Source organism: Dreissena polymorpha, chromosome 10 (genome assembly GCF_020536995.1).
Source record: "Dreissena polymorpha isolate Duluth1 chromosome 10, UMN_Dpol_1.0, whole genome shotgun sequence".
Lineage (NCBI taxonomy): Eukaryota > Metazoa > Mollusca > Bivalvia > Myida > Dreissenidae > Dreissena > Dreissena polymorpha.
In genome coordinates this window covers 20,103,830-20,129,801 of record NC_068364.1, presented here as the reverse complement: position 1 = coordinate 20,129,801, position 25,972 = coordinate 20,103,830, and the positions used below count along the sequence as shown (strand labels likewise).

At 36.7% G+C, this 25,972-nt stretch overlaps 2 protein-coding genes across 2 annotated transcripts; one reads left to right on the top strand and one right to left on the bottom strand.

The window, feature by feature from the left end:
• Window positions 1–815: 815 nt before the first annotated feature.
• On the bottom strand, window positions 816–25,903 carry LOC127848271 (uncharacterized). Its single transcript, XM_052380640.1, has 6 exons — window positions 25,671–25,903; window positions 18,413–18,480; window positions 17,782–17,961; window positions 16,945–17,157; window positions 13,791–13,883; window positions 816–2,032 (listed from the first exon to the last, which is right to left on the bottom strand). Exons 1-6 carry the CDS (start codon window positions 25,771–25,773, stop codon window positions 1,841–1,843), a joined length of 849 nt encoding a protein of 282 aa, XP_052236600.1. The 5' UTR covers window positions 25,774–25,903; the 3' UTR covers window positions 816–1,840.
• Window positions 8,348–9,169, top strand: LOC127848278 (uncharacterized). Its single transcript, XM_052380649.1, has 2 exons — window positions 8,348–8,516; window positions 8,657–9,169. The coding sequence occupies exons 1-2, from the start codon at window positions 8,363–8,365 to the stop codon at window positions 9,028–9,030; spliced, it is 528 nt and encodes a 175-aa protein (XP_052236609.1). The 5' UTR covers window positions 8,348–8,362; the 3' UTR covers window positions 9,031–9,169.
• Window positions 25,904–25,972: the final 69 nt, after the last annotated feature.

Sequence of the window (25,972 nt, the reverse complement as noted above, 5' to 3'; positions counted from 1 at the left end):
AATGTATCATATTGAAAGTATCAGTGTATACTTGAACATGTTCATGTTACTATCTAATTACCGGTTTTTAAAACACACGAGTTGTTTGAATGTTTGTTTGTGACATCAGTGAAAATATGAAAATCCAACTTTTGTCATCTTTGTGATTGGTAAGTGATGTTGTAACATCACTGGTAAATGACGGAAATTTTACAATGGTTTTATATACAAAACTAAGTATTATTTCCAATATGGAAAGAAAAAAGCAACACAAATTAAAATCTAAAGTCTGAGGTGTTGCCCGATAGTTTACGCGTAACATGAGCAATTATGTCCCATGTACAAGGCTACAATCAGACATGAGCAATTATGTCCCATGTACAAGGCTACAATACACATGAGCAATTATGTCCCATGTACAAGGCTACAATCAGTTTTTACCTATGTTCTCATGTTGATAGCTTTAATAGTTTAAGATTTATTTGTGGAAAAAACAATTGAGGACATCCCCAACATTGACAACAAAAGTAACTACTTTATGTTGACTATTCCCTTGGTGCAAGATTATTTGGAATGGTGATAAAATGGTCATATTGTACTTAAGTCATTGTGATAACTTACTTTCTTCAACCACATATATTTATCGCATACAAATTTAACTAAATAGTGTTATTATCTTGATGGCTAGGTACTACAGAAAGCTTACTTTCTTCAACCACATATATTTATCACATACAAATTTAACTAAATAGTGTTATTATCTTGATGGCTAGGTACTAAAGAAAGCATCAAACTAAGGTTATAAAAGACCAATAATTTGAGAGACAGTACATCACTTTCGTGATAAGTAATCATTTATTATGGCCATATGTCAAACATTAAATATAATTGGCAAGATCCTATAAACATAATATCTAAACAAAAAACAAAGTGACTTCCCTAATTTAAAATACCGCAATATAATATTAAATACCTGATACTTTAATCAACATCATATTAATCATAAAATAATTGACACCATGATCAACATCATAGTTATCATCAAATAATTGACACCATAATCAACATCATAGTAATCCTCAAATAATTGACACCATTATCAACATCATAGTAATCATAAAATAATTGACACCATAATCAACATCATAGTAAGTAATCATAAAATAATTGATACCATAATCAAAATCATAGTTATGATCAAATAATTGATACCATAATCAACATCATAGTAATCATAAGTAAAATTGACACCATTATCAACATCATAGTAATCATAAAATAATTGACACCATATTCAACATCATAGTAATCATCAAATAATTGAAAGCATAATTATCATCTTGATCACAATTCACACAAAAGCACCAAAGCGCTAATCCCAATTAGCAACCAACGAAGTCATTAAATTATATTAGGTGAACATCAGAAGCTGGGTGATAATGACTATAAATGGCACCTGAAAGTTGCAATTTGTGCAACTGCATGGCATAAAATATACAGTGAACAGTCTACTAGAATATGTGTATCACAGCGTTTAACAAACGAATGAACTGAAAAATATAGCTTGTTTTATTCGTTACATTCCTCCATATTTCAGCATTTCATCAATCACTAACAAGGTATACATAATATTGTAATGCTTCTTTTTTGCTTAATTCAAACAAGTAAAGGTAACAGACCATATTTATCTCATGTACACATTTTGAGACACTGTTCCCAAAACTTGTTAAGGACACGATTTAATGATCAAAATTAACAAACAACATTTTGGAGACAGTCCAACAGGTAAGTGAAGCGCTAACACCTCCAGAGGGCACCACTCCAACTTCAACAGAGAAAGCAAGACATGGTACAGCCACATTCACTTGGTCTCAGATTCGCCCAGTTCCTTGGCACGTAGTGTGGCAGCCTCTACAGCGTCAATGAGAGCCGCTCTGAACCCGGCCTTCTCCAGTTTATGCATGGCTGCGATGGTGGTGCCGCCCGGGGAGCACACCTGGTCCTTCAGCTCTCCTGGATGCTTGCCAGTCTCCAGGACCATTTTCGCCGCACCCTGTAGATGAAACAAGCAAATGCGTTGATTGATATCCCAAGCCAAATATATTTTGTTTATTGATGGGTGCAGAACTAAAAGAAAAGGTTATTTAAACAACAAAGGGTAATAACTCATATTTAAGAAAGTTTTGGGTGATATCTATACACACATAAGTTTCATGTTGAAATCTATTATGGTCAATTAGATATATCTCTGCAAAGTTTGTGACATCATATAAAGAAACAATAGGAAATAACTCTTATTTAAAACAGTGTAGGGTTATTGTTCTTGTGCATGACACTCCTCTTTATTGATATCTATACACCCATAAAGTTTCATGCAGAACACTTACACAGTCTCTGAGATATAGCCCTGAAAATTTTGTGACAGACAGTCATCATACAAAACTACAAATGGGCAATAAATCTTATTAAAGAAAGTGTATTGTTATGGTTCTTATGAATGTCACTTCCCATTATTGATATCTTTACACTTTTGAAGTTTCATGTTGTAATCTCATATAGTTTCTGAGATAAAAGCCCTGAAAAATTTGTGACAGACAGACTGATGGATGGACAACGTCCAAACTATATCCCTCTGTCTTTAGCAGGAGATTATAATCAGATAGGTAGACATAGTTCGATCCTAAAATATTGACACAATTATGAATGCTAATTGAAAAGTACAGTCAACAATATGTTTCGTCTGCAGAAATTCACCAAAACCAAAATTTAACTAGAGATTGCCAAGCAATATGGTCGCAATATGGTTGCCATAGTCTATTTGTTGCCATAGCAACCAGAATTTTTGACTAATGAACAAAATGAAACTAGAGCTTTGTCACAGACGTGACGCATACCCCCACGTGCCGCATTGACACAGACTATTATGCATGCTGTCTTCACAAAACAAGAGAATGTAATTTATTGTAATTTTTAAGAATTATTATGCCATTATAATTAACAGCCATTTTGACCTTTGAACTTTTGAATTCTTTCCAATGCCACACTGTCCAATGACTGTGAATAAAATTAATGTACAGAGTCATTTTAAAATCTCACAATGAATGACATAGTTATTGTCCAGACAAGATCATTTATTACCATTTCTGACCTTTGAACTAAAAGTGTGACCTTGACCTTGGAGATATCTACGTAATTCTTTCGCGCAACACACCGTCCAATGATGGTGAACTAAAGAGCCAAATGATTTAAAAATCTCACAATAAATGACATAGTTATGGCCAGACAAGCTAATTATGGCCATTTTTGACCTTTGAACTCAAAGTGTGACCTTGACCTTGGATATATCACGTAATTCTTTTGCGCGACACACCGTCCAATGATGATGAACAAATGTGCCAAATGATTTTTAAATCTCACAATGAACGACATTGTTATGGCCCGGACAAGCTCGTTTAGGGACAGTTTTTACCTTTGAACAATAAGTGTGACCTTGAATTTGGAGATAGCGACGTAATTCTTTCGTGCAACACAACTTCCAATTATGGTGAACAAATGTGCCACAGGATTTTAAAATCTTACAATGAATGACTTAGTTATGGCCCGGACAAGCTAATTTATGATCGTTGAACTTAAAGTGTGACCTTGACCTTGGAGATATCGACGTAATTCTTTCGCGTGACACACCGTCCACTGATGGTGAACAAATTTGCCAAAAGATTTTAAAATATCACAATAAATGACAAAGTTATGGCCCGGACAAGCATTTGACCTTTGAACCCTAAGTGTGACCTTGACCTTGGAGATATCAACATACTTTTTTCACACGACACGCCGTCCCATGATGGTGAACAAATGTACCATGTCATTTTAAAATCTAACAATTAATGACATAGTTATGGTCCGGACAAACTTTCGGTTTAAAACACACTGAGTGACCCCGTGACCTAGTTTTTTGACCTGGCATGATCCATATTCAAACTTGACCTTGACGTCATCTAGATACAACTTGTGACCAAGTTTGGTGAAGATCGGATGAAATTTCGGGACAGACCTACAGAACGACAAAGTGACTCCTATATAGCCCCCATCACCAGTAATGGGGGTATAATGACGTGCATAATGTCCATATTGCCATCTATCCATGTTTCAACTTTCATAAACTAATATTAAGAACTTGTGAAGTTATCGCAGGATCCAGAAAAGTGTGACGGACAGACTGACAGACAGACTGACTGACGGAGCGCAAACCATAAGTCCTCTGGCGAAACCGATAGGGGACAATAAATGGCAGAATCCAAACAAAGGGAAGTAACTTTTCTATACAAATTGTTGATATTTACGATTCCGTGTATCTAAGCAGTTTTTTCATCCACAGTGTCTTAATTCAATAGAATAGGCTGGGACACCAGTTATTTAACAAGAATATTGATGTTGAACTTAGCAGTATTGCAAATTGAAATGAGTTAAAAGGCAAAACATGGGGTATGTGTTTCAAAGTCCCATACCCATAATTCTGTTCAGGCTCAACAGAATTTTGCAAATTTTTATCAGAGGATGCCACCTTACAAGAGGATTAACAAAAACATAACCTTGAAAATTCCCTCAGAGATGGTAGCAGGGTCATATTCAGCTGAAGGTCTATCAATTACTACTGTACTAAACAGTTTTGTCTCTTTTACCATTTATATAAGAAATTCAAAAGATATATATATACATGTATTAGTATGCCTGTTTGTTCTTTTAATTATATTTCCTACGCACCAATTTACAAAAAATCAGATATGTTTAAAGAAAAACTTTTCAGAACACATTTGCAGGCCTTAATACATGCAAATCAATTTCAAATTCATTAAAAAATAATTTGTTATCAAATAGTGTTGACATTACTGAAGCTTATAATCTTATGTTCTATTGAATAAAATACTCTGGTCCAAGTGCTAAATGTTATCTACAGCAAAAATACTTGGCAAAACATTCAAATGATACTTTATATAACTTCATTATCAAGATTACAGAAAACCCCTTTGTTCAGTAAAATTCATGTTAGACATTTGAAGTTAAACTTCTTAATGTGTAGAGAACAATCCTATGATTAACTAAGAAACACTCTAAAGCTGAATGGATGTAATACAAAATTTGTTATTATAAATAAAAATTAATAACAGTTATCACCTTTTTTTTTACATCGTTACAATATTAACAATGGCATCTAACAGAGAAGACTCGTTAAAAAGTGGATCGGACGTTAAACAGGATGATAAGGCATCTAACAAAGAAGACTCATTAAAAAGTGGATCGGACGTTAAACAGGACGATATGGCATCTAACAGAGAAGACTCGTTAAAAAAAAGGATCAGACGTTAAACAGGACGATATGGCATCTAACAGAGAAGACTCGTTAAAAAGTGGATCGGACGTTAAACAGGACGATATCGCATCTAACAGAGAAGACTCATTAAAAAGTGGAACGGACGTTAAACAGGACGATATGGTATCTAACAGAGAAGACTCATTAAAAAGTGGATCGGACGTTATACAAGGCGATATGTGCTCCGCTTGCAGTACAAAAGAGGCCAAGTTTTACTGCAAGGAATGCTCCAAGTACTTCTGTGACAGTTGTGTGGAGCTCCACAACCAGCTGTTCACCAGCCATCCCGCCTACGGGAAAGGTCAGATGGAGAAGTGGCCGGTTACTATGGCAACCCTGGACCTTGTAGACATGTGTACAGAGCACAGGGACAGGAGGATAGATTTTTACTGTGAGAACCATAGCCAACTCTGCTGCCTTGCTTGTATTTCAGCAAATCACAGGTAAACCAACTCAACCTATATGATATAATTTATATTGATTCATACTTAACGAATTTGTTACCAGGTAATGTTCAGTGACAAATAGAGAATATGCTTGAAAAATACAACTGACATGTATTACAGAATACATGTGTTGGGTTTAATTCTACCTGGCATATGCTGTAATGACATCTTTTTAACTTTTAGAAACAGCGGTCTTGACCCAATTGTCCCAAAAAGCAATCCAAAGACATCTGCATGTAAGCTACCTATACACACAATTTTTGTGCGAAAACTTCATCCAAACTAAAGTTATTGATCAGAAACCATTTTTTGAGTAACTGTGACCTTGAATCTGAAACATCTACCCCCGAAAACAATCCAAAACTAAGTACCCTTGCAAGCTGGCTACTTATAAAGTTTCATAAAGATTTGTCAATACAATAACTAATGTTATTGACCAGAAACCACTTGTGTCCTTTTTTTGTAACTGTGACCTTGACCATGACAAATCTGGCCCCAGTTAAATGCTATCCCAAACTGTGCCTGCATGTAGGCTACCTGAACTCCAAATATCAATGCAAATCCTAATTCCAAACTGAATTTACTGAAAAGAAACCATTTTGCTATTTTTAGTAATGATGACCTTGACATTATCCTGACTAGCCAAGTACAATCCCAAGCTAGACCTAGAAAGCTTGTAAAGTCAAGTTCCTGTAAGCTTGCTCTATACAAACTGAAGTTATTGGAAGGAAACCACGTTTAACGCCACCCACCTGCCATACTCCAATTTAAACAAGAGGCCCATGAGGGCCTGAATTGCTCTACTGCGATAAACACTGTGCAAGTTTGGAAAGAATAAGATGGCAACTGTGTACTTAATCGCGCAAACAAGGAGAATTTTCTCAAATTCAAGGAGAGATTATTGTGTACTTATTTCTGAGATACTGCTCATATTCAATAGGGTTCAAGTCCTCATTGATATAAAGATACTTTGCAAATTTGGAAATAATTAGATGAAAACTGTGGAATTTATTGTGTAAACAAGCGGAATTTCAAAATTTCCTCATATTCAAGGGGAAGTCATTCTGGACTTATTGCTTCGATATTGCTCTTTTTAAACAAGGGCTGAGTGTAAAACATGCCCCATATGGGCTGTCAGTTGTAGTGGCAGCATTGTGTGAATACATTTTTTGTCACTGTGACCTTGACCTTTGACCTAGTGACCTAAAAACCAATAGGGGTCATCTGCCAGGCATGAGCAATGTACCTATTATGTTTCATGATCCTAGGCCTTTTTATTCTTAAGTTATCATCCGGAAACCATTTTACTGTTTTGAGTCACTGTGACCTTAACCTTTGACCTCAAAATTAATAGGGGTCATATGCCAGTCATGATCAATATAACTATGAAGTTTCATGATCCTAGGCGTAAGCATTCTTGAGTTATCATCCGGAAACCATTTTACTATTTCAAGTCACTTTGACCTTGACCTTTGACCCAGTGACCTGAAAATCAATAGGGTTCGAGTTCTCATTAATATAAAGACACTGAACAAGTTTGAAAAGAATCGAATGAAAAGTGTGGACTTTATCGGATAAACAAGAAAAGTCTAACGCACGCACACACACACACACACACAGACACCATGCCATCCCATAAGCTCTTCTGCCTTTACCAGGATGTGCAACTTCTAATATATACTTGGTTAAAAATTCTGGCAAATTTAAGCAGCAAGTTCTCATTTTGTATTTTTGTAGCCAGTGCATTAAAGTCACACCAACTAATGAGAAAGCAAAGGTCCACAAAATTGGAGATATCAAAGAGCTATTGTCCAGCATGAAGACAATGCAACAACAACTGCAGGGGTATCTGCACGATTGGGACGGCTCTATGCAGTCATTGGAGGCCTCATACAAGGAGATACGACAAGAACTTGCAGCACTGCGGCAGAAAATAAATGCTGCAATAGATAAGCTAGAAACAGCAACAGCTGTGGATATGGATAATCTGAGAGCTAAACTGAAGGAATCTTTGAAGAGGGATAAAGACCAATGCATCAGTGTCCGTGCACACCTGGCGCATCTCAGTGACACAATAAAGGAAATACACATGATGGATAAGGAACAATCTTTCATAGCTTACGAAAAATGTCAACAGCAGCTGCGGCAAGCAGAAATGTTTGTAAAGGAGACATCAAGCAATAAAGAGTATTCAATGGCGTATATTGCCAGATATGAGATTGAACCTTACTTATCTACACTGACAAGTCTGGGGACAATTGTTAGAGCCAACGAGGTGATCCAATTGAAAATGCAGGATTCTCATTCTTTAATATTGGGGGATGAAATGGGCTATAATGTTACAAGTGGCATCTGCCAGGTAAGTACAGGAGAGATTCTTATTTCTGACATAAAAAAGAAGTTTGTAAAGTTGCTAGATAAGTCATTTACAATTGTGCAAAACATTCAAATGTGGGGCTACCCTAAAGACATTTGCCATATAGCTGACTGTGAAGTGGCTTGTCCAGTTACTGATATGGATAATAACAAAATACACTGGGTAAAGTTCCTCACTGTGAAAGATGGACACATGAGTAAAGGCAGAGAATTCCAGCTAGAACATCCCAGTCATAGTATGGCCCATCGCCATGGTGACCTATACATCACGTCAGGCACTGCCCTGTACCTCTACGACTTGAATGGGACACAGATAAAAAAGCTGTATGAGGATACCTGTAGTAAAGGTATTTTGTTAAAATTGAGAAACTCTAAAATATTAATTTATATAAGTTAACACCTCAAAAGTGCTTATTGACACAAAAAAAACTTATGGAGTGTATGAACATTGTTGTTGACTTAAATACATGTGTAATCTTTTTTACAGGTAGTACAGTGGCCAAGTGTGCTGCGAGTCCCAACGGGAACATGATCTATGTAATCAACCAACCCTGCCATCAACTCCTAACCCTGGCCAGGGATGGCACTGTACTGTCCTATTTCACAGACCCACAGCTTAAATACCCAAGTGTCTGCGTTTCCCCTGCAGGACAGGTTTTGGTTTGTGATTATGCCTCTGAAATTGTTATGCAAGTGGACAGAGAGGGGAAGAGGCAGATAGCTATTGTTACTAAAATCAGTAGACCCACAGCAGTGTTTTACAGCAGAGATGACCTTGTTATGTTGACAAGCCAGTCATCCATTGTACTTTATGTATACAATTCAGAGGTCAATCAAAGCTTGAACAAACATAGAACATAAATCTGGTTAAGGCTCTAATGTTTGTAAAATAGAAGCAAAATATTTTGTGTAACATGCAGTCCATATTCAAAAATAATACCAAAAATAATTCAATGCTTGCATAATTTTCTTAATGAAAGAAAATAATGATCATTTCACTGAAAACTGATCATCTGTAGGAAAAATATTATTTGATTAAAGAGAAAAAAAGAAGATTGCTGACATTCTCTTATCAATATTAGATATGATTTTAACAAATGACTTTTATCATTGTTTTGTGCTCATAATTTGCCAACTATAATACCGTATATGTCCTTATTGACGCTCATGCCGTTATAGAAACGCAGGCTGTCTTATCTGGGGTTCATCGGAATTTATTGGATCCATAAGATAAGATTTATGTAGCCCGTAATCCATGAAAGACTGGCACATAACATCTGAAAAGATCGTTTTTGTGGCCATTTTGTTTGCAACACAGTGACACCGTAAATATGCTACAGTGCGAGTATACTACGTAGGTTACAAACCAACAATAATAATAATTATTGTAATCAGCACAGGTGAGTGATAAATCATAGATATATACTTGTTTTTATTCTTCTTTCATTACAGACAAACAAATGATATTGATTAATTACAGTGCAGAAAACCACGCAAACTATAGAAACTTCTTTTATTTAAAAAATTGAACTGTAGTGGGTAGTATCAAAACTTGGTGATAATGATCGCGTATGAACATTATGCATTTGATTTCTTTAAACAAAAGGGACGAGTACGCTGTTTTTGTTAAGCAATGACCATTAACATTGTTCATTATTGATTATATATTTTGTCGTTGTATATTCCTCGAGGACTGCGTGTAACTTGGGTGCTAGGCAGCAGTGAAAGGACGTTGTCATGGGTGGCTTTACGCCGATGACGCCAACTGTATGGTATTGAGCGTTCGGGTGTATTGTTTGTCACACTATAAATACTTATCAACTAGACGCAGTGAATGCGCAAAATACCGTGTCAAACTGGATTTAATGGCGAGCATCTCTTAATGGGGAAATATTTAAGTCGATGAAAAATAAAATGGGATCCACGTCCGATTTGCGTTAAAGTGGACATCGTGATGTCATGCGATTGGATTAAACAATGTTGTGAGCGGCAGGTAATGAAAATGTTACACTGTTCAAATGTGAGGAATAGGTAAAAGTTGTTCGAATTTAACGCGCAGGGGTCTTGAAAAAACATGTGCAGTGCGCGTCAATAAGGACAATAAGGTCTTCATACTATTTGACAGTTAGTGCTTTTTTGTTTTTGTCATTTGGTTTAATTTTTTGGCTAAATTTCATAATCATTAAAATTATATTCCATTATATTATTTAGCCCAAATCATATTGAAATAAAAACCTCAAACTTATAGGCTGAATAACTTTTATAATATAACATGAGATGACAGACAGCATAAAAAAGTATTGGAAGCCGAAAGACCTTGCTTCACTTTAAATTCGCTCACAATTTCACAAGTTCATGTATATGACTTGCGTCATCACAAATTTTCATATTATTTCATTTTCATACAAGAGTTGTATTGTCTTAAATCATACATTTTATAGTTTTGCCTGGCTTGAATGTTTTGAGTTATTATGACAGTCCAGCCAGATCTAGCAGTCACCTTAGTACAGCGATCACCTGAGTATATCGGTCACATGAGTTATAGCAGTCACCTTAGTATAGCAATCACCTGAGTATATTGGTCACATGAGTTATAGCGGTCACCTGAGTATAGCGATCACCTGAGTATATCGGTCGCATGAGTTATATTGGTCACCTGAGTATAGCGGTCACCTGAGTATAGCAGTCACATTAGTATATCGGTCAGATGAGTTTAGCGGTCACCTGAGTATAGCAGTCACATTAGTATATCAGTCAGATGAGTAAAGCGATCACCTGAGTATAGCAGTCACATTAGTATATCGGTCAGATGAGTATAGCGATCACCTGAGTATAGCAGTCACATTAGTATATCGGTCAGATGAGTAAAGAGGTCACATTAGTATATCGGTCACATTAGTATATATCGGTCACCAGAGTACAGCAGTCACCTGAGTATATCGGTCACATGAGTATAGAGGTCACCTGAGTATAGAGGTCACCTGAGTATAGGGGTCACCTGAGTATAGCGGTCACCTGAGTATATCGGTCACCTGACTACAGCAGTCACCTGGCCTTAGCGCTCAGTCCAGATTCCAACAACAAAAACCAATATTTATTACACCTAAGTATAACTGTCACCTGCCGTTAGTGACCAGCAGCCAGTACATTTCACACAAAAAGCCCTTTTTTACATGTTTTAAGCAGTCACTAGGCAGTCATTTTGAGATGCGAAAAGTAAAGACTTGAATCTATTTACCTTGTTGTCTCTCACACTACGCGACTATTAGGCATCTATTTTGGGCTTAAGATTCTGATTGCAGTTACTGACATTGATATTATAAATTGTATCAGGGTATGTAACACGTTTTTAATAATTATCACTAATTAAATGACGACTAATTAGCACTTTACAATGCTACGGTGGTAGTTACATAGTAACATATGGATTTGAAAAAAATATCTGATTATTTTTTACCTATATGCTTAAGCATACTTATCAATTTTATGTACAATCCCATCAATACATTAAGTATCATATATTTACTGTACAATACCATCAATACATTAAGGATCATATATTACTGTACAATCCCATCAATACATTAAGGATCATATGGACAATCCCATCAATACATTAAGGATCATATGTACAATCCCATCAATACATTAAGGATCATATGAACAATCCCATCAATACATTAAGGATCATATATTACTGTACAATCCCATCAATACATTAAGGATCATATGTACAATCCCATCAATACATTAAGGATCATATGTACAATCCCATCAATACATTTAGGATCATATGTACAATCCCATCAATACATTAAGGATCATATGTACAATCCCATTAATACATTAAGGTTCATATTTTACTTCTTTTGTTTTCAGCGTGATGTGATTGTTGAGACGTTTTTTATTGAGAATGATTTTATGTGGTCTAAAACATATATTTTATCAAACATTTTACTTCTTTAAATTGTGCTAAGCTTGTGGTTGTTTGAATAAAAAGGATGTTTGTGTGATGTTGGCGTTGTCAAAGAAGGTTTTGTTTTTTGTTTCTTTGAATAAATACTATCAGCTGACCAACCATCTAAAAAGCCATCACCTTACTAAAGCAGCCACTTTTACCACTTCCACTGAATGGTTACTGAGACACTTTGACCATTTCCATTGACTGGCTACTGAGACACTTTGACCACTTTCATTGACTGGCTACTGAGACACTTTGACCACTTCCATTGACTGGCTACAGCAGCCACTTTGACCACTTCCATTTACTGGCTACTGAGCCACATTGACCACTTCCATTGACTCGCTACTGACCCACTTTAACCACTTTCATTGATGGTTACTGAGACACTTTGACCATTTCTATTGACTGGCTACAGCAGCCACTTTTACCACTACCATTGACTGGCTACTGAGCCACTTTGACCACTTCCATTGACTCGCTACTGAGCCACTTTGACTACTTTCACTGACTGGCTACTGAGCCACTTTGACCACTTTCATTGACTGGCTACTGAGCCACTTTGACCACTGCCATTGACTGGCTACTGAGCCACTTTGACCACTTTCATTGACTGGATACTGAGCCACTTTGACCACTTTCATTGACTGGCTACTGAGCCACATTGACCACTTCCATTGACTGGCAACGGAGCCACTTTGACCACTCCATTGACAGGCTACTGAGCCACTTTCACCACTTCCATTAGCTGGCTTCTGATCCACTTTGACCACTTCCATTGACTGGCTACTAAGCCACTTTGACCATGACAATTGACTGGCTACTGAGCCACTTCGACCACTACGATTGATCGGCTGCTGTACTTCTGCTAAATTGGAAGTCTGAGTTATGGAAACTTGGTCAGTTTTAAGTCATGCTTTAAGTTTCAATTGAATACCTGTAGTAAAAATTGTGAAATAGAGATTTTGTACATTTCACAGGTGTTAGAGGCATGGCCAACGATTTTCTGATATAATATATATGAACATTTTTTTTGTCAGTGATGAAAAATGTTCTTTTATAACATATTGATAGTGTTTCAGTAAATTGGCCATGCGCCCAACACCTGTGGTACATTTATCTGAACATAATTTGTAAGTGCAAAAAGGGACATCATTCTGCTCAATTTCATGTTAGAGTTATATCACTAGTTTTTTCTCCAACTTTCCATTACGGTTTCTTGAAATTAAAAGATGGCGGCACCCATTGTCCTTAATTTTAAAATCAAAGATTGTGATTGTGCTTTTTTAAACAATATATTATTTTGCATGTTTGGGGTTTAAATAATAATTTCATTAAAGTAAAAGTGCTCTCTTAAATCTCACAACATCAAACTCTGAAGTGACAGGCATAATTTAGCCTAATTCTTATCTTCACAAAATGCAATGACATTTTAACCATACTGAACTAAATTATTTTCCTCCTTGTATCCTAAATATCAAAAGAAAATAATCATTTGATTGATTAAAGAGAGGAAGTGTTGGATGGGAAAGGTGGCCCTTTCATGTCAGTTAAAACAAATTGAAATTTAAGCATTGGTTGGTAGCACAAAGCCCAAGGACAATTCAATAAAGATTCATAGAAGTTTTCTGAGTGGTTTCCAGAGGAGCTGCAAACCTACCAACAATGTTTGTGCAGCAAGTTTTATTGCAAGGTCCCGCGGTAGTCCCATTTTCACACCCCCGTCTGATAATGCTTCAATGGCCATAAACGCCTGAAATATACAGAACGATAAGTATAAGTTGAAATCTACATATTAAGAAATACTTTGTGGTTTATTGATGTTCATTGTACAATACGCTGTGATTTGGAAATACTGTGTGCAGGATCTTGAGAGCCTTTAACCCTTTGCATGCTGGGAAATGTGTCGTCTGCTAAAATTTTGTCTGGAGAATTTCTAAAATTAGCATTTTCTTCGAATTTTTTTCAAAGAATACTATCAGAATAGCAAACAGTTTGGATCCTGATGAGACGCCACGTTCTGTGTGTATAGGCCGATAAATACATATACTTTGGTTAAATTTACAGTTAATTAGGCAACACAAAGTAATAAATGATGAAAACTTACCAGCACAGACACTAGTACCAGTTTATTAGTTATGCATTTAAGTTTTTTCTTTGTCTTTGAAAAAAAATGTGTCCTTCCTTTCAAGTTTTTTTTTACAGTTAGATAAGCTTACTTTGAAAATTGTTCATAAGAAACACTAGAGCTGTAACGATTCACTCATTATTCAATTTGATTTGATTTCGATACCAAATGGTCCGATTCAATTATTTTCTATTCGATTCAAATTTAACTATTTGCAGCTTATTTTGCAAACTATTTCATGTTTGGTTTGTCCAGGGCATGAATTAATATGTTTGGTATTTGTTATTTACTTACAAATTCATTATGTTGTACATTTAAAGTTTTTAATTTTTTAAATAAAATTTAAAAATGCACATTGTTTTGTAAGAAACAAATTTATTGAACAAAACTTCTTGTTGAGTTATTCTTAAATAACATAAAGTGCACAATCTATCACATGTGTTTAACAGAAAAACAAAACAAAAACAAACATGTAAGTATATAAACAACTTCCAGTTGACTTCTTAACAGAATGCACACAGTTATGTAAACAAACCAATTGACTGATTTCAACTTACGTCAACAAAACACGTTTTGCAAGTTGTCTTTACATCAGAACCTTCGCGAAACCAGAACTGTTCCCATACTTTTGATTTTAATTTTGACGGTGCGTTTTTCAGCGTGGTTTAAGAAGCAATTGTACCAGCTGATGTAATTCTCAGCATGTTATTCATTCATTCATTGGATGCCATATTGGCTACTGACCAATCACAAGACATATTACAAATGACAAGAAAGTTAAGACGAAGGATTTGGATTTAGTAAGGTTTAAAATGCGGATCAATCGGGATTGCAGCCAATCAAATCGAAATTGGCCGTATTGGTATCGAAATCGAATGGGCGGTGTTGAACCGGTTTTTCGATGCATCAAACCGAATCGTTACAGCTCTAAGAAACACACATACATAAATTAAGTGAAAACCAGGCCAAAGGCATCGCCGCATGTGTGTTAAATGTGGTCCCAGATTTGCCTTACAGCAGTATGCAAGGCTTATTAAGGAGGACACTTTCCCCTGTTAGCCTTACTGCAGTATGCAAGGCTTATTAAGGAGGACACTTTCCCCTGTTAGCCTTACTGCAGTATGCAAGGCTTATTAAGGAGGACACTTTCCCTTAGCCTTACTGCAGTATGCAAGGCTTATTAAGGAGGACACTTTCCCCTGTTAGCCTTACTGCAGTATGCAAGGCTTATTAAGGAGGACACTTCCCCCTGTTAGCCTTACTGCAGTATGCAAGGCTTATTAAGGACACTTTCCCCTGTTAGCCTTACTGCAGTATGCAAGGCTTATTAAGGAGGACACTTTCCCCTGTTAGCCTTACTGCAGTATACAAGGCTTATTAAGGACACTTTCCCCTGTTAGCCTTACTGCAGTATGCAAGGCTTATTAAGGAGGACACTTCCCCCTGTTAGCCTTACTGCAGTATGCAAGGCTTATTAAGGAGGACACTTTCCCTTAGCCTTACTGCAGTATGCAAGGCTTATTAAGGAGGACACTTTCCCCTGTTAGCCTTACTGCAGTATGCAAGGCTTATTAAGGAGGACACTTCCCCCTGTTAGCCTTACTGCAGTATGCAAGGCTTATTAAGGAGGACACTTTCCCTTAGCCTTACTGCAGTATGCAAGGCTTATTAAGGAGGACACTTTCCCCTGTTAGCCTTACTGCAGTATGCAAGGCTTATTAAGGAGGACACTTTCCCCTGTTAGCCTTACTGCAGTATGCAAGGCTTATTAAGAAGGACACTTTCCCCTGTTAGCCTTACTGCAGTATGCAAGGCTTATTAAGGAGGACACTTTCCCCTGTTAGCCTTACTGCAGTATGCAAGGCTTATTAAGGAGGACACTTTCCCTTAGCCTTACTGCAGTATACAAGGCTTATTAAGGAGGACACTTTCCCCTGTTAGCCTTACTGCAGTATGCAAGGCTTATTAAGAAGGACACTTTCCCCTGTAAGCCTTACTGCAGTATGCAAGGCTTATTAAGGAGGACACTTTCCCCTGTTAGCCTTACTGCAGTATGCAAGGCTTATTAAGGAGGACACTTTCCCCTGTTAGCCTTACTGCAGTATGCAAGGCTTATTAAGAAGGACACTTTCCCCTGTTAGCCTTACTGCAGTATGCAAGGCTTATTAAGGAGGACACTTTCCCCTGTTAGCCTTACTGCAGTATGCAAGGCTTATTAAGGAGGACACTTTCCCCTGTTAGCCTTACTGCAGTATGCAGGGCTTATTAAGGAGGACACTTTCCCCTGTTAGCCTTACTGCAGTATGCAAGGCTTATTAAGGAGGACAATTTCCCCTGAAACTGGATTTTTACTATGAGGAGACTTCCTTTAAATGAAAAATACCACAAAAGCACAAAGTGGTGTCCCTGATTAGTCTAAGCAGACTGCACAGGCTAATCTGGGGTGACACTTTATGCACATGCAAGGCATCATGTAATAATTTTCAGTATAAAACTATAATTTATATAATTCTGTTCTTCTAATCTGAATAAGTATAAAGTGTTAATTTCCCCCCCCCAAATCAGTTGGCTTTTCATGCGAAAAAAATACCAATCTCAAAAATGCATTTTTCCCAAACTGGCAAGGAAAAGGCCTGCATGCATTAACTCTGTTTTCCCCGAGCAAATCTCAATGATAATAACTCACATAAGCAGGTCCACTGCCACTGAGACCAGTGACTGCATCAAGAAGCTTCTCAGAGCCAGGCTCGGCTATACCAATACACTTCAACAGTTCTATCACCAGCTCTGCATCGCCCTGTGAGGCGGCACAGCCCGGGGCTAGAACGGACGCAGCTGCCTGGACCAGCGCCGGAGTGTTGGGCATCACCCGGATCACACGGGACCCTTCTGGTAGATACTGAACAGGGAATAAACACACAATGAAATTCATATATAAGGGCCAATGTCAAAACAAGCATTGCTTAGCAACAAATTAAATCAAAACTGGCATTTCTAAGCAACATATAATGATTTTAATACAATGAACTAACATTGCTTAACCCAAGCAACATACAATGAAATGTAATTATTATAATGGTCAGGGACAAATATAGAATTGCTTAGCAACACATAGTGGTGTCAAAACTAGCAATGCTAACTAACACACAATAATGTTAAAACTAGTATTGCTAAGCAACACATTCTGATGTCAAAACTAGCTTTGTTAAGCAACACATTTTGTTGTTAAAACTGTCATTGCTAAGAAAAAACATTATGATGGCATTAAATAATTGGTAAGAATGTAAAAAAAACACTTTAACTAGTATTTCCCACCCACGTTCAAGATTGTATTACCAAAACATTGGAAATTTCTTATTAAAATAAGAAAAAAACAATGAATGGCTCAATGCAAATATTCAACTGCATGGCAAAGTGAATGTTTGAATACAGCTTTTGTTATTTGATGGCATCCATAATTTAAATACTTTTTTCAAATTGTAATAACATAATTCCCTCCCAAAATGACCATCAAAAATCTTACCTTTTCAATAGCAGAAAGTGGAATTCCGGCAGCAATGGATACAACAATCTTTGATTTGGACACTGTTGATGAAACTTCTTTCAATACAGAACTGACTACATTTGGCTTCACTGCTAACACAATTAAGTCACTTTTTGTAACAACCTCTATATTGTCCATGGTTGTGTTTATTCCTAAGTCCTGGAACATTTAAACAAGTAAATTTTATGAAGAGTGAATGAACAGTGGGGCAAGATATACATGATATCATCAAGAATTATAAGCCAATAAAAATAGAACTCAAATTCATTTCACACCATCTAAAATGTATCTGCAGGTAACATAACAGGTAGCAAGATAGATATCGCACACACACACACACACACAAGTTCATATCATTAACAGCAATGCCTGCAAGTTTGAATAGTTTATGTTTAAAAGGTTAGGTCAGCCAGTGGACAAGTTTGTCTACAGACAGGCCGATAGACAGACAGACCTTTATGTCAAAGACAGACAGTACCTGTATAGGTACCTCATAATTGGGGATTCAATTATGAAAATGGCTAAAACTACTTCATTCAGACCAACAGTTCTCCCTGCCTCACACATGACTACAAACAAATATATGTTATTTGCTTATCACATTTCTAACCTTTTGTATGGTGTGAAGCATCCTCTGGTCAGTGTCACTGGCAAAAATATGTTCTGCTTTTATTACACCTGAAAATAGAATATTAAGAAATAATTTACAATTGATTATAAACTGCTAGATATCACTTGTAAGAAAGCAGAATAAAATATAATTCCTTCCAGTGATGGAGGTTTCATGCAACATTTTGGAAAAGGAGAGGTTTTGTCTTATTACTTTACATAATATGAACATAGAATCATCTTTTGACTAATGACTATTATGGACTTATTATTAAATAATGTTTTCAAATATGTTAAAAGTGATTTATTTCACAATTGTGTTCATATGGTCAAACTATTTGATGTACTAGTATTAGTTTTCGTGGCTTTAAATTAGGAGTGCCATTTGAACCTTTTATTTACCCTTGATTAAAAGAGCAAAGTATATTAATGTAGTCAATGTTATTTTGTTATTAATTAGTTGAATTCATATTGGCTTTGTTATTGAGCTGAAGACAACTGTATTGGCCTGAGGCCGTTTTGAAATAAAATTTCAATATATCACTTGGCAGGTTTAGAAATTATCTCCCTTTTAAAGCTTATTTCTTCCCTTGGATAGTATTTTTTGACTTTTGACCTTGAAGGATGACCTTGACCTTTCACCACTCAAAATGTGCAGCTCCATGAGATACACATGCATGCCAAATATCAAGTTGCTACATGTATCTTCAATATTGCAAAAGTTATGGCCTATGTTAAAGCTTTCGGACGGACGGATGGACAGACAGTTAGTTCAAATGCTATATGGCACCCTTCCGGGGGCATACAAACAGCTACCCTAGAGAAAATTTCAAAGATCAAGGCCCACAACTTTGCCAAATATCAATGGACCGGAACAAAGCTCACACTTCATCTGTAAACCATGTAGGTACCCTGGGATAGGAAAAATGAGCTCAATATCATAAAGTATCGCGTAAAAAACCTCCGCAAGACAGTAATTGCAGAAAAAATTCAAAAGTCAAAGGCCAACTACTTCGCAAAAAATCAATGGACAAAATCGAAACTCACACTTCATCTGAAGGTCAAGTAGATTTACATGCCAAAAACGGCTACATATTTTAAAGCGTTTCATAAAAAAAATATAGAAAACAGAAAATTTATGAAGTCCAAGAATAAAAAATAACTGCAAAATATCAATGGACTGGAACAAAAATCAATTTTCATCTGTATGTCTTGTAGGTAGACTCACATACCAATAAAACATGCATGCCCCCCATATGGGCTCTCAGTTGCATTGACAGCCATTTTTATCCCCACGCTTTTTGAAAAAAAGGTGGGGATATTGTGGTTATCTCCGCCGTCCGTCCGTCTGTCTGTCTGTCTGTCCGTCCTGGCCACTATCTCCTCCTACACTAAAAGCACTAGAACCTTGAAACTTACACACATGGTAGCTATGAGCATATGTGCAACCCTGCACTATTTGGAATTTTGATCTGACCCCTGGGTCAAAAGTTATAGCGGTTGGGGTGGGGCCGCGTCAGAAATTATCACTCATTTTTTTTAGGTTATTTTACATTTACTTCTTTATTTCTACACTGATTCACTTCAAATTGATACTGGACCTCTCTTATGACAATATGGTCAATCTCAACCATGCATGGCCCCATTCCCAACCCTGGGGCGCCCCGCCCACATAGGCCACACCCACCAAAAATTTCCATTTACTATAATTTTTTCATTTCTACACGGATTCACTTCAAATTGATACTGAACTTTTGTTATGACATTAGGGTCAATCTCAACTATGCATGGCCCCAATCCCAACCCTGGGGCGCCCGCCCACATAGGCCACACCCACCAAAAAATTCCATTGACTATAATTTTTTCATTTCTACACGGATTCACTTCAAATTGATACTGAACTTCTCTTATGACATTAGGGTCAATCTCAACTATGCATGGCCCCATAACCAACCCTGGGGCCCCGCCCACATAGACCACACCCACCCAAAATTGCCTTTACTATAATTTCTTCATTTCTACACCGATTCACTTCAAATTGATATTGAACTTCTCTTATGACAATACAGTCAATCTCAACTATGCATGGCCCCATTACCAACCCTGGGGCGCCCCGCCCACATAGACCACACCCACCCAAAATTGCCTTTTACTATAATTTCTTCATTTCTACACCGATTCACTTCAAATTGATACTGAACCTCTCTTATGACAATACGGTCAATCTCAACTATACATGGCCCCATTACCAACCCTGGGGCTCCGCCCACATAGACCACATCCGCCCAAAATTGCCTTTTACTATAATTTCTTCATTTCTACACCGATTCACTTCAAATTGATACTGAACTTCTCTTATGACAATACGGTCAATCTCAACTATGCATGGCACAATTACCAACCCTGGGGCGCCCTGCCCACATATGTCACACCCACCCAAAATTACCTTTTACTATAACTTCTTCATTTCTACACCAATTCACTTCTAATTGATGATGAACTTCTCTTATGACAATACGGTCAATCTCAGCTATGCATGGCCCCATTACCAACCCTGGGGCACACCTAGGTCAAACATTCGGCGTGGGGATACGCGTCGGCCTCTGCCGCGCCATTTCTAGTGTAAATATGTTTTTTGTCACTGTGACCTTGACCTTTGACATATGGACCTGAAAATCAATAGGGGTCATCTGCGAGTCATGATCAATGTACCTATCAAGTTTCATGATCCTAGGCATAAGCGTTCTTGAGTAATCATCCGGAAACCATTTTACTATTTCCGGTCACCAAGACCTTGACCTTTGACCTAGTGACCTGAAAATCAATAGGGGTCATCTGCGAGTCATGATCAATCTACCTATCAAGTTTCATGATCCTAGGCATAAGCGTCCTTGAGTTATCATCCGGACACCATTTTACTATTTCGGGTCACCGTGACCTTTGACCTAGTGACCTCAAAATCAATAGGGGTCATCTGCGAGTCATGATCAATGTACTTATCACGTTTTATGATCCTAGGCATAAGCGTTGAGTTATCATTCGGAAACCATTTTACTATTTCGGGTCACCGTGACCTTGACCTTTGACCTAGTGACCTGAAAATCAATAGGGGTCATCTGCGAGTCATGATCAATCTACCTATCAAGTTTCATGATCCTAGACATAAGCGTTCTTAAATTATCATCCGGAAACCATTTTACTATTTCGGGTCACAGTGACCTTGACCTTTGACCTAGTGACCTCAAAATCAATAGGGGTCATTTGCGAGTCATGATCAATGTACCTATGAAGTTATATGATCCTAGGCCTAAGCGTTCTTGAGTTATCATCCGGAAACCACCTGGTGGACGGACGGACCGACCGACAGACCGACCCACATGTGCAAAGCAATATACCCCCTCTTCTTCGAAGGGGGGCATAAAAATCAGCTCAATAACTGAAAGTGTAAAAAACCTCTGGAAAAAAGGATATCATAGAGGAAATGTATCAGGTGCAAGGCCCAAAACTTTTTTGAGTAATATTTCTTAGGATATTGAGTATTGGAGGAATGAAGTTTGGAGGTTTCGTCCCACTGCACTGTCATGCAACTGACCCTTGAGTAGAAAAGGAGTAGAGGGTTTGTCACATATGTAAATTGTAATACTTAGCATATACCCATATTGGTGTGAATATTACAGGGCTATAGATAACTTTTGGGGTATATTGAGTAATTCACCCCGTTTTTGACAACAATTAGATTTTTGTAAATTCAATAGTTTTAGCAAAAATTTCACCCCCTACTTTTGAGCTTAATAAGGTTTTTCACCCACGGTTCTTTAACTCAATTGGGTAATTTAGGGAATGACATATATAATATAATAACAAGGGACAAAATTGTCACAAAACCAGGTTTTCATTGTGAAAAAAAAATCTGATAAAGGGAGAAAACTCAAACTTAACTTTTGAAATGACCAAAAAAAATTAACCCCCTTTGTAAGTTTTTTTTTTTTTTTAAATCTATTTTTAGTCGTGGCGACCTTGACATTGGATATATTGACGTGATTCTTTCGTGGGACACACCGTCCCATGATGGTGAACAAATGTGCCAAATGATTTTAAAATCTCACAATGAATGACATAGTTATGGCCAGGACAAGCTCATTTATTGCCATTTTTGACCTTTGAACTCAAAGTGTGACCTTGACCTTGGAGATATCGACGTAATTATTTCGCGCGACACACCGTCCAATGATGGTGAACAAATGTGCCAAATGATTTTAAAATCTGACGATGAACGACATAGTTATGGCTCGGACAAGCTCATTTATGGCCATTTTTGACCTTTGAACTCAAAGTGTGACCTTGACCTTGGAGATATCGACGTAATTATTTCGCGCCACACACCGTCCAATGATGGTGAACAAATGTGCCAAATGATTTTAAAATCTGACAATGAACGACATAGTTATGGCCCGGACAAGCTTATTCCGCCAGCCCGCCAGCCAGCCCGCCCGCATTCGCCAATCTAATAACCAGTTTTTTCCTTCGTAAAACCTGGTTAAAAATCTACTAAGGTTACTATATTATATATACAAATATTAATGGAATTCAAAAAGGTACATGTACCTGAACATAACAACAATTACTGAATTTCTGTTCAAAGTTTATTCCTTTTTTGCGTTGAATAAGATCGAGTTCGTGAAAATTGCTGCACAATTGATGAAGTTATGGCTGTTCAAAGCGATGCACCTCGTTTTCGGGTCATTTTGAGTTGAATACCTTGAAGATGAAAGTAGAAATCGGACAGGTCTACGAATAAGCTTTGTTTTATATTTTGAGATTGAAGGCTTGAATATAATTGGGAATCTTTCATGTTTTATAACGTCTTTGTGACAGGAATGGTCATCTTTGTTTAAAGGAATCTGTCCCTGTGTATTTCCTGCATTTATGGCCCAACTCGCTTCTATTTTTTCTTTTTTCCTTTTCGATAAAACTCTTGGGCTGTCAATAACTTTTACATGGTTGTTGCACATCACTTTCACCTTAAAATATTAATATTACAGCAGTCACAGTGCTAACCTCCCCCAAGGCTGAGAGAGACCAGTTCGAGAGTAGCTTATACTCCGTAAGTAATATGTGCAGTTTGTCAAAGTCAAGATGTATAAACACTATTGTTATTGTCACTGTGTTGTTTTCAGGATACCTATGTTGTAAGATAATTAATATGTTATCTTAATATGCCATTTGTATGTTAATATGTTGATTGGAACCACCACACAGCATACCATTATGTTTTAAAGATGAATAATAGTTTGATGTGTATGTATAATTATTGAGTATGGTTACCACGGTAACCACCTTTAACTTGTAACCCTATTATTAAATATGTGTATTGATAATTTGTATATTTTCAGGACGGTCACGCTCGAAAAGTTTAAGTTTAACTCATATTTATTGCAATGTGCAGCCTGTGTATAAGTATTGGACAACTATAAGTAATTAATTTTGAACATATTACATCAAATCATTATGTGTTTTTATGCAAATGTAACACACTGTTATTTTTAAATATGGGATTCATTCAATATAATATGTAATTATGTAGTCAACTTGTACAAAATATACTCTTATATATTCACCGTACAAAACTATCTGTTTTATATTATCAAAAATAAAATGATAATGGCATTATGCGATATTACACTGATATAAGCACATTTCCGTGTCATTTCATGCGTTCTGATGATACATAAAGCAAAACATTGCTTATATATGATGATGACAACTTCAAATTTGACAATTTCGATCAATTGTATAAGTATTTTTTTCATGTGTAGTTTTTTGTTACAACCTTTGTAATTGGATAGATGGTTATATGTCGGAACAATGACATTGACGTTTTCGAAAAACAACAATAAAGTGAGAGTACTCTTAGGAACTAGTAACGCGTTAAGTGTTCTTAATGACAAAAAGGCTCGAAATTCACGAAAAGAGTGATTCCGATTGGGTGTAATCATTCTTTTGGAAAATATAAGACTTTTCGGTATTTAGTCATATTTTGTTTGGCCTGTCACAAGGACCGGCAATATTAGAAACTTCGCCGGACCGTAAAGAATTTTGCCGGACAAGACCGGCAGTCCGGCCTTTTCAGGCAGCCTGAAATATAAAATGATTTTTTTAAGCCGACAAAGACTTATTTAGCGTTAAAATTCCCGGGTACGTTTAAGTGTATTTACTGTACCCGGGGTACATGTAAGTATACTTAAGTGTACCCGGGAAACATGTGAGTAGTACCCTAGCCGACAATGACCAATCGAGCGTCAGTTACAGATCAGTTTCAACGCTCGAATATTTATTATATATCCACTCAATAAACTTGTAACTGTCAGAGCCTTTGTTGGGATTCTCAGTGTTTTTTTTCACAAATAGGGGAATGGTGGCGGGGCCCGCCCAAAGGGGAAAAACACGTTGTTTTTTTGGAAAAGTGGAAAATTAAAAATTCACTCTTTTATATGTTATAAAGTTTTTTTATATGAAAACACATGTATGTATGAATGTTATATTCACAGCTGAATTTCTCTGTCCTTTTTTAAAAATATATCCCAATGATTTTTTCAACATAAGTTTCAGACAGTTCAGCCTTCATGCACACTCTCAGTTTTCCTAGCCATTTTGAGTCTAATTGGGACTTTCTAATCGATAAAAATGGCAAATTTGAGCATTTTTTAATCAATAAAATGGACCAAATAGGAATGTTTTTATCATCAAATATTGACACAATATATATAGATACATCAGGCCTTTTCCTGGCATTTTGGGAAAGCATGAAATTCATATGAAAAGTACACTGATTTGGGAAATACTTATTTAATGTAACTTTTTATAATAATTCTAAATCATATTATATTATTAATTTGTTATATACTTTCTTAGTTGTTATGAAATAAATATTTTTATAACAGTTCCTTCTTAAAAATTTTTTTTTTTTAATTCTTGAGGGGATTTTTTTCTACAAAATCTGGGGAAAATATATACTCTTTTTTGATGGGAATGGGGCCGAATATCAACCCCGAAATTGCCATAAAAAAACCACTGATTCTGCCCCACATTTTGGAGCTGCCAGTGTTACATACATTATTTTTATGGTGTATTATGTTTATTATAATTGTTCATGTTTTTAAAATTCATATCAAATTTATTGTTTTAATTATAATATCTACACATGATGATGATGCATACAATAAACACTGAGTTACAGTGACAGCTTTAAACCGGCTTACCAGCTGATATGAATCCCTTGGCCATTGCTTGCGCCATTCGCCCTGCACCTATAAATCCGACAGACATGTTCTCTGGTATCTTAGTTTTCTTTTCTGACGCCATCGCTACTTGTGCGTTTATTATATTGGGTGAAAAGTATCGATTTACAAACAACAAACCACCGATACACGATATTTTTTAACAATGGATACCGGCTTCCGAATGATAAAACAAATCGAGCTCGATGAGATACGGGAACCAATGCACCAATGTAGACTCGCTCGATTGGTCGACTTCATGAAATCACGCCGGTTCATCATGA

Coding starts and splice junctions, on each gene's coding strand:
- LOC127848278 (XM_052380649.1), top strand. CDS start 8,363: ATGAGTAAAGGCAGAGAATTCCAGCTAGAACATCCCAGTCATAGTATG. Junction 8,517..8,656: donor TGAGGATACCTGTAGTAAAG/GTATTTTGTTAA, acceptor TCTTTTTTACAG/GTAGTACAGTGGCCAAGTGT.
- LOC127848271 (XM_052380640.1), bottom strand. CDS start 25,773: ATGGCGTCAGAAAAGAAAACTAAGATACCAGAGAACATGTCTGTCGGA. Junction 17,962..18,412: donor TGCTTCACACCATACAAAAG/GTTAGAAATGTG, acceptor TAAATGTTCCAG/GACTTAGGAATAAACACAAC. Junction 17,158..17,781: donor CACTTTCTGCTATTGAAAAG/GTAAGATTTTTG, acceptor TTCCCTGTTCAG/TATCTACCAGAAGGGTCCCG.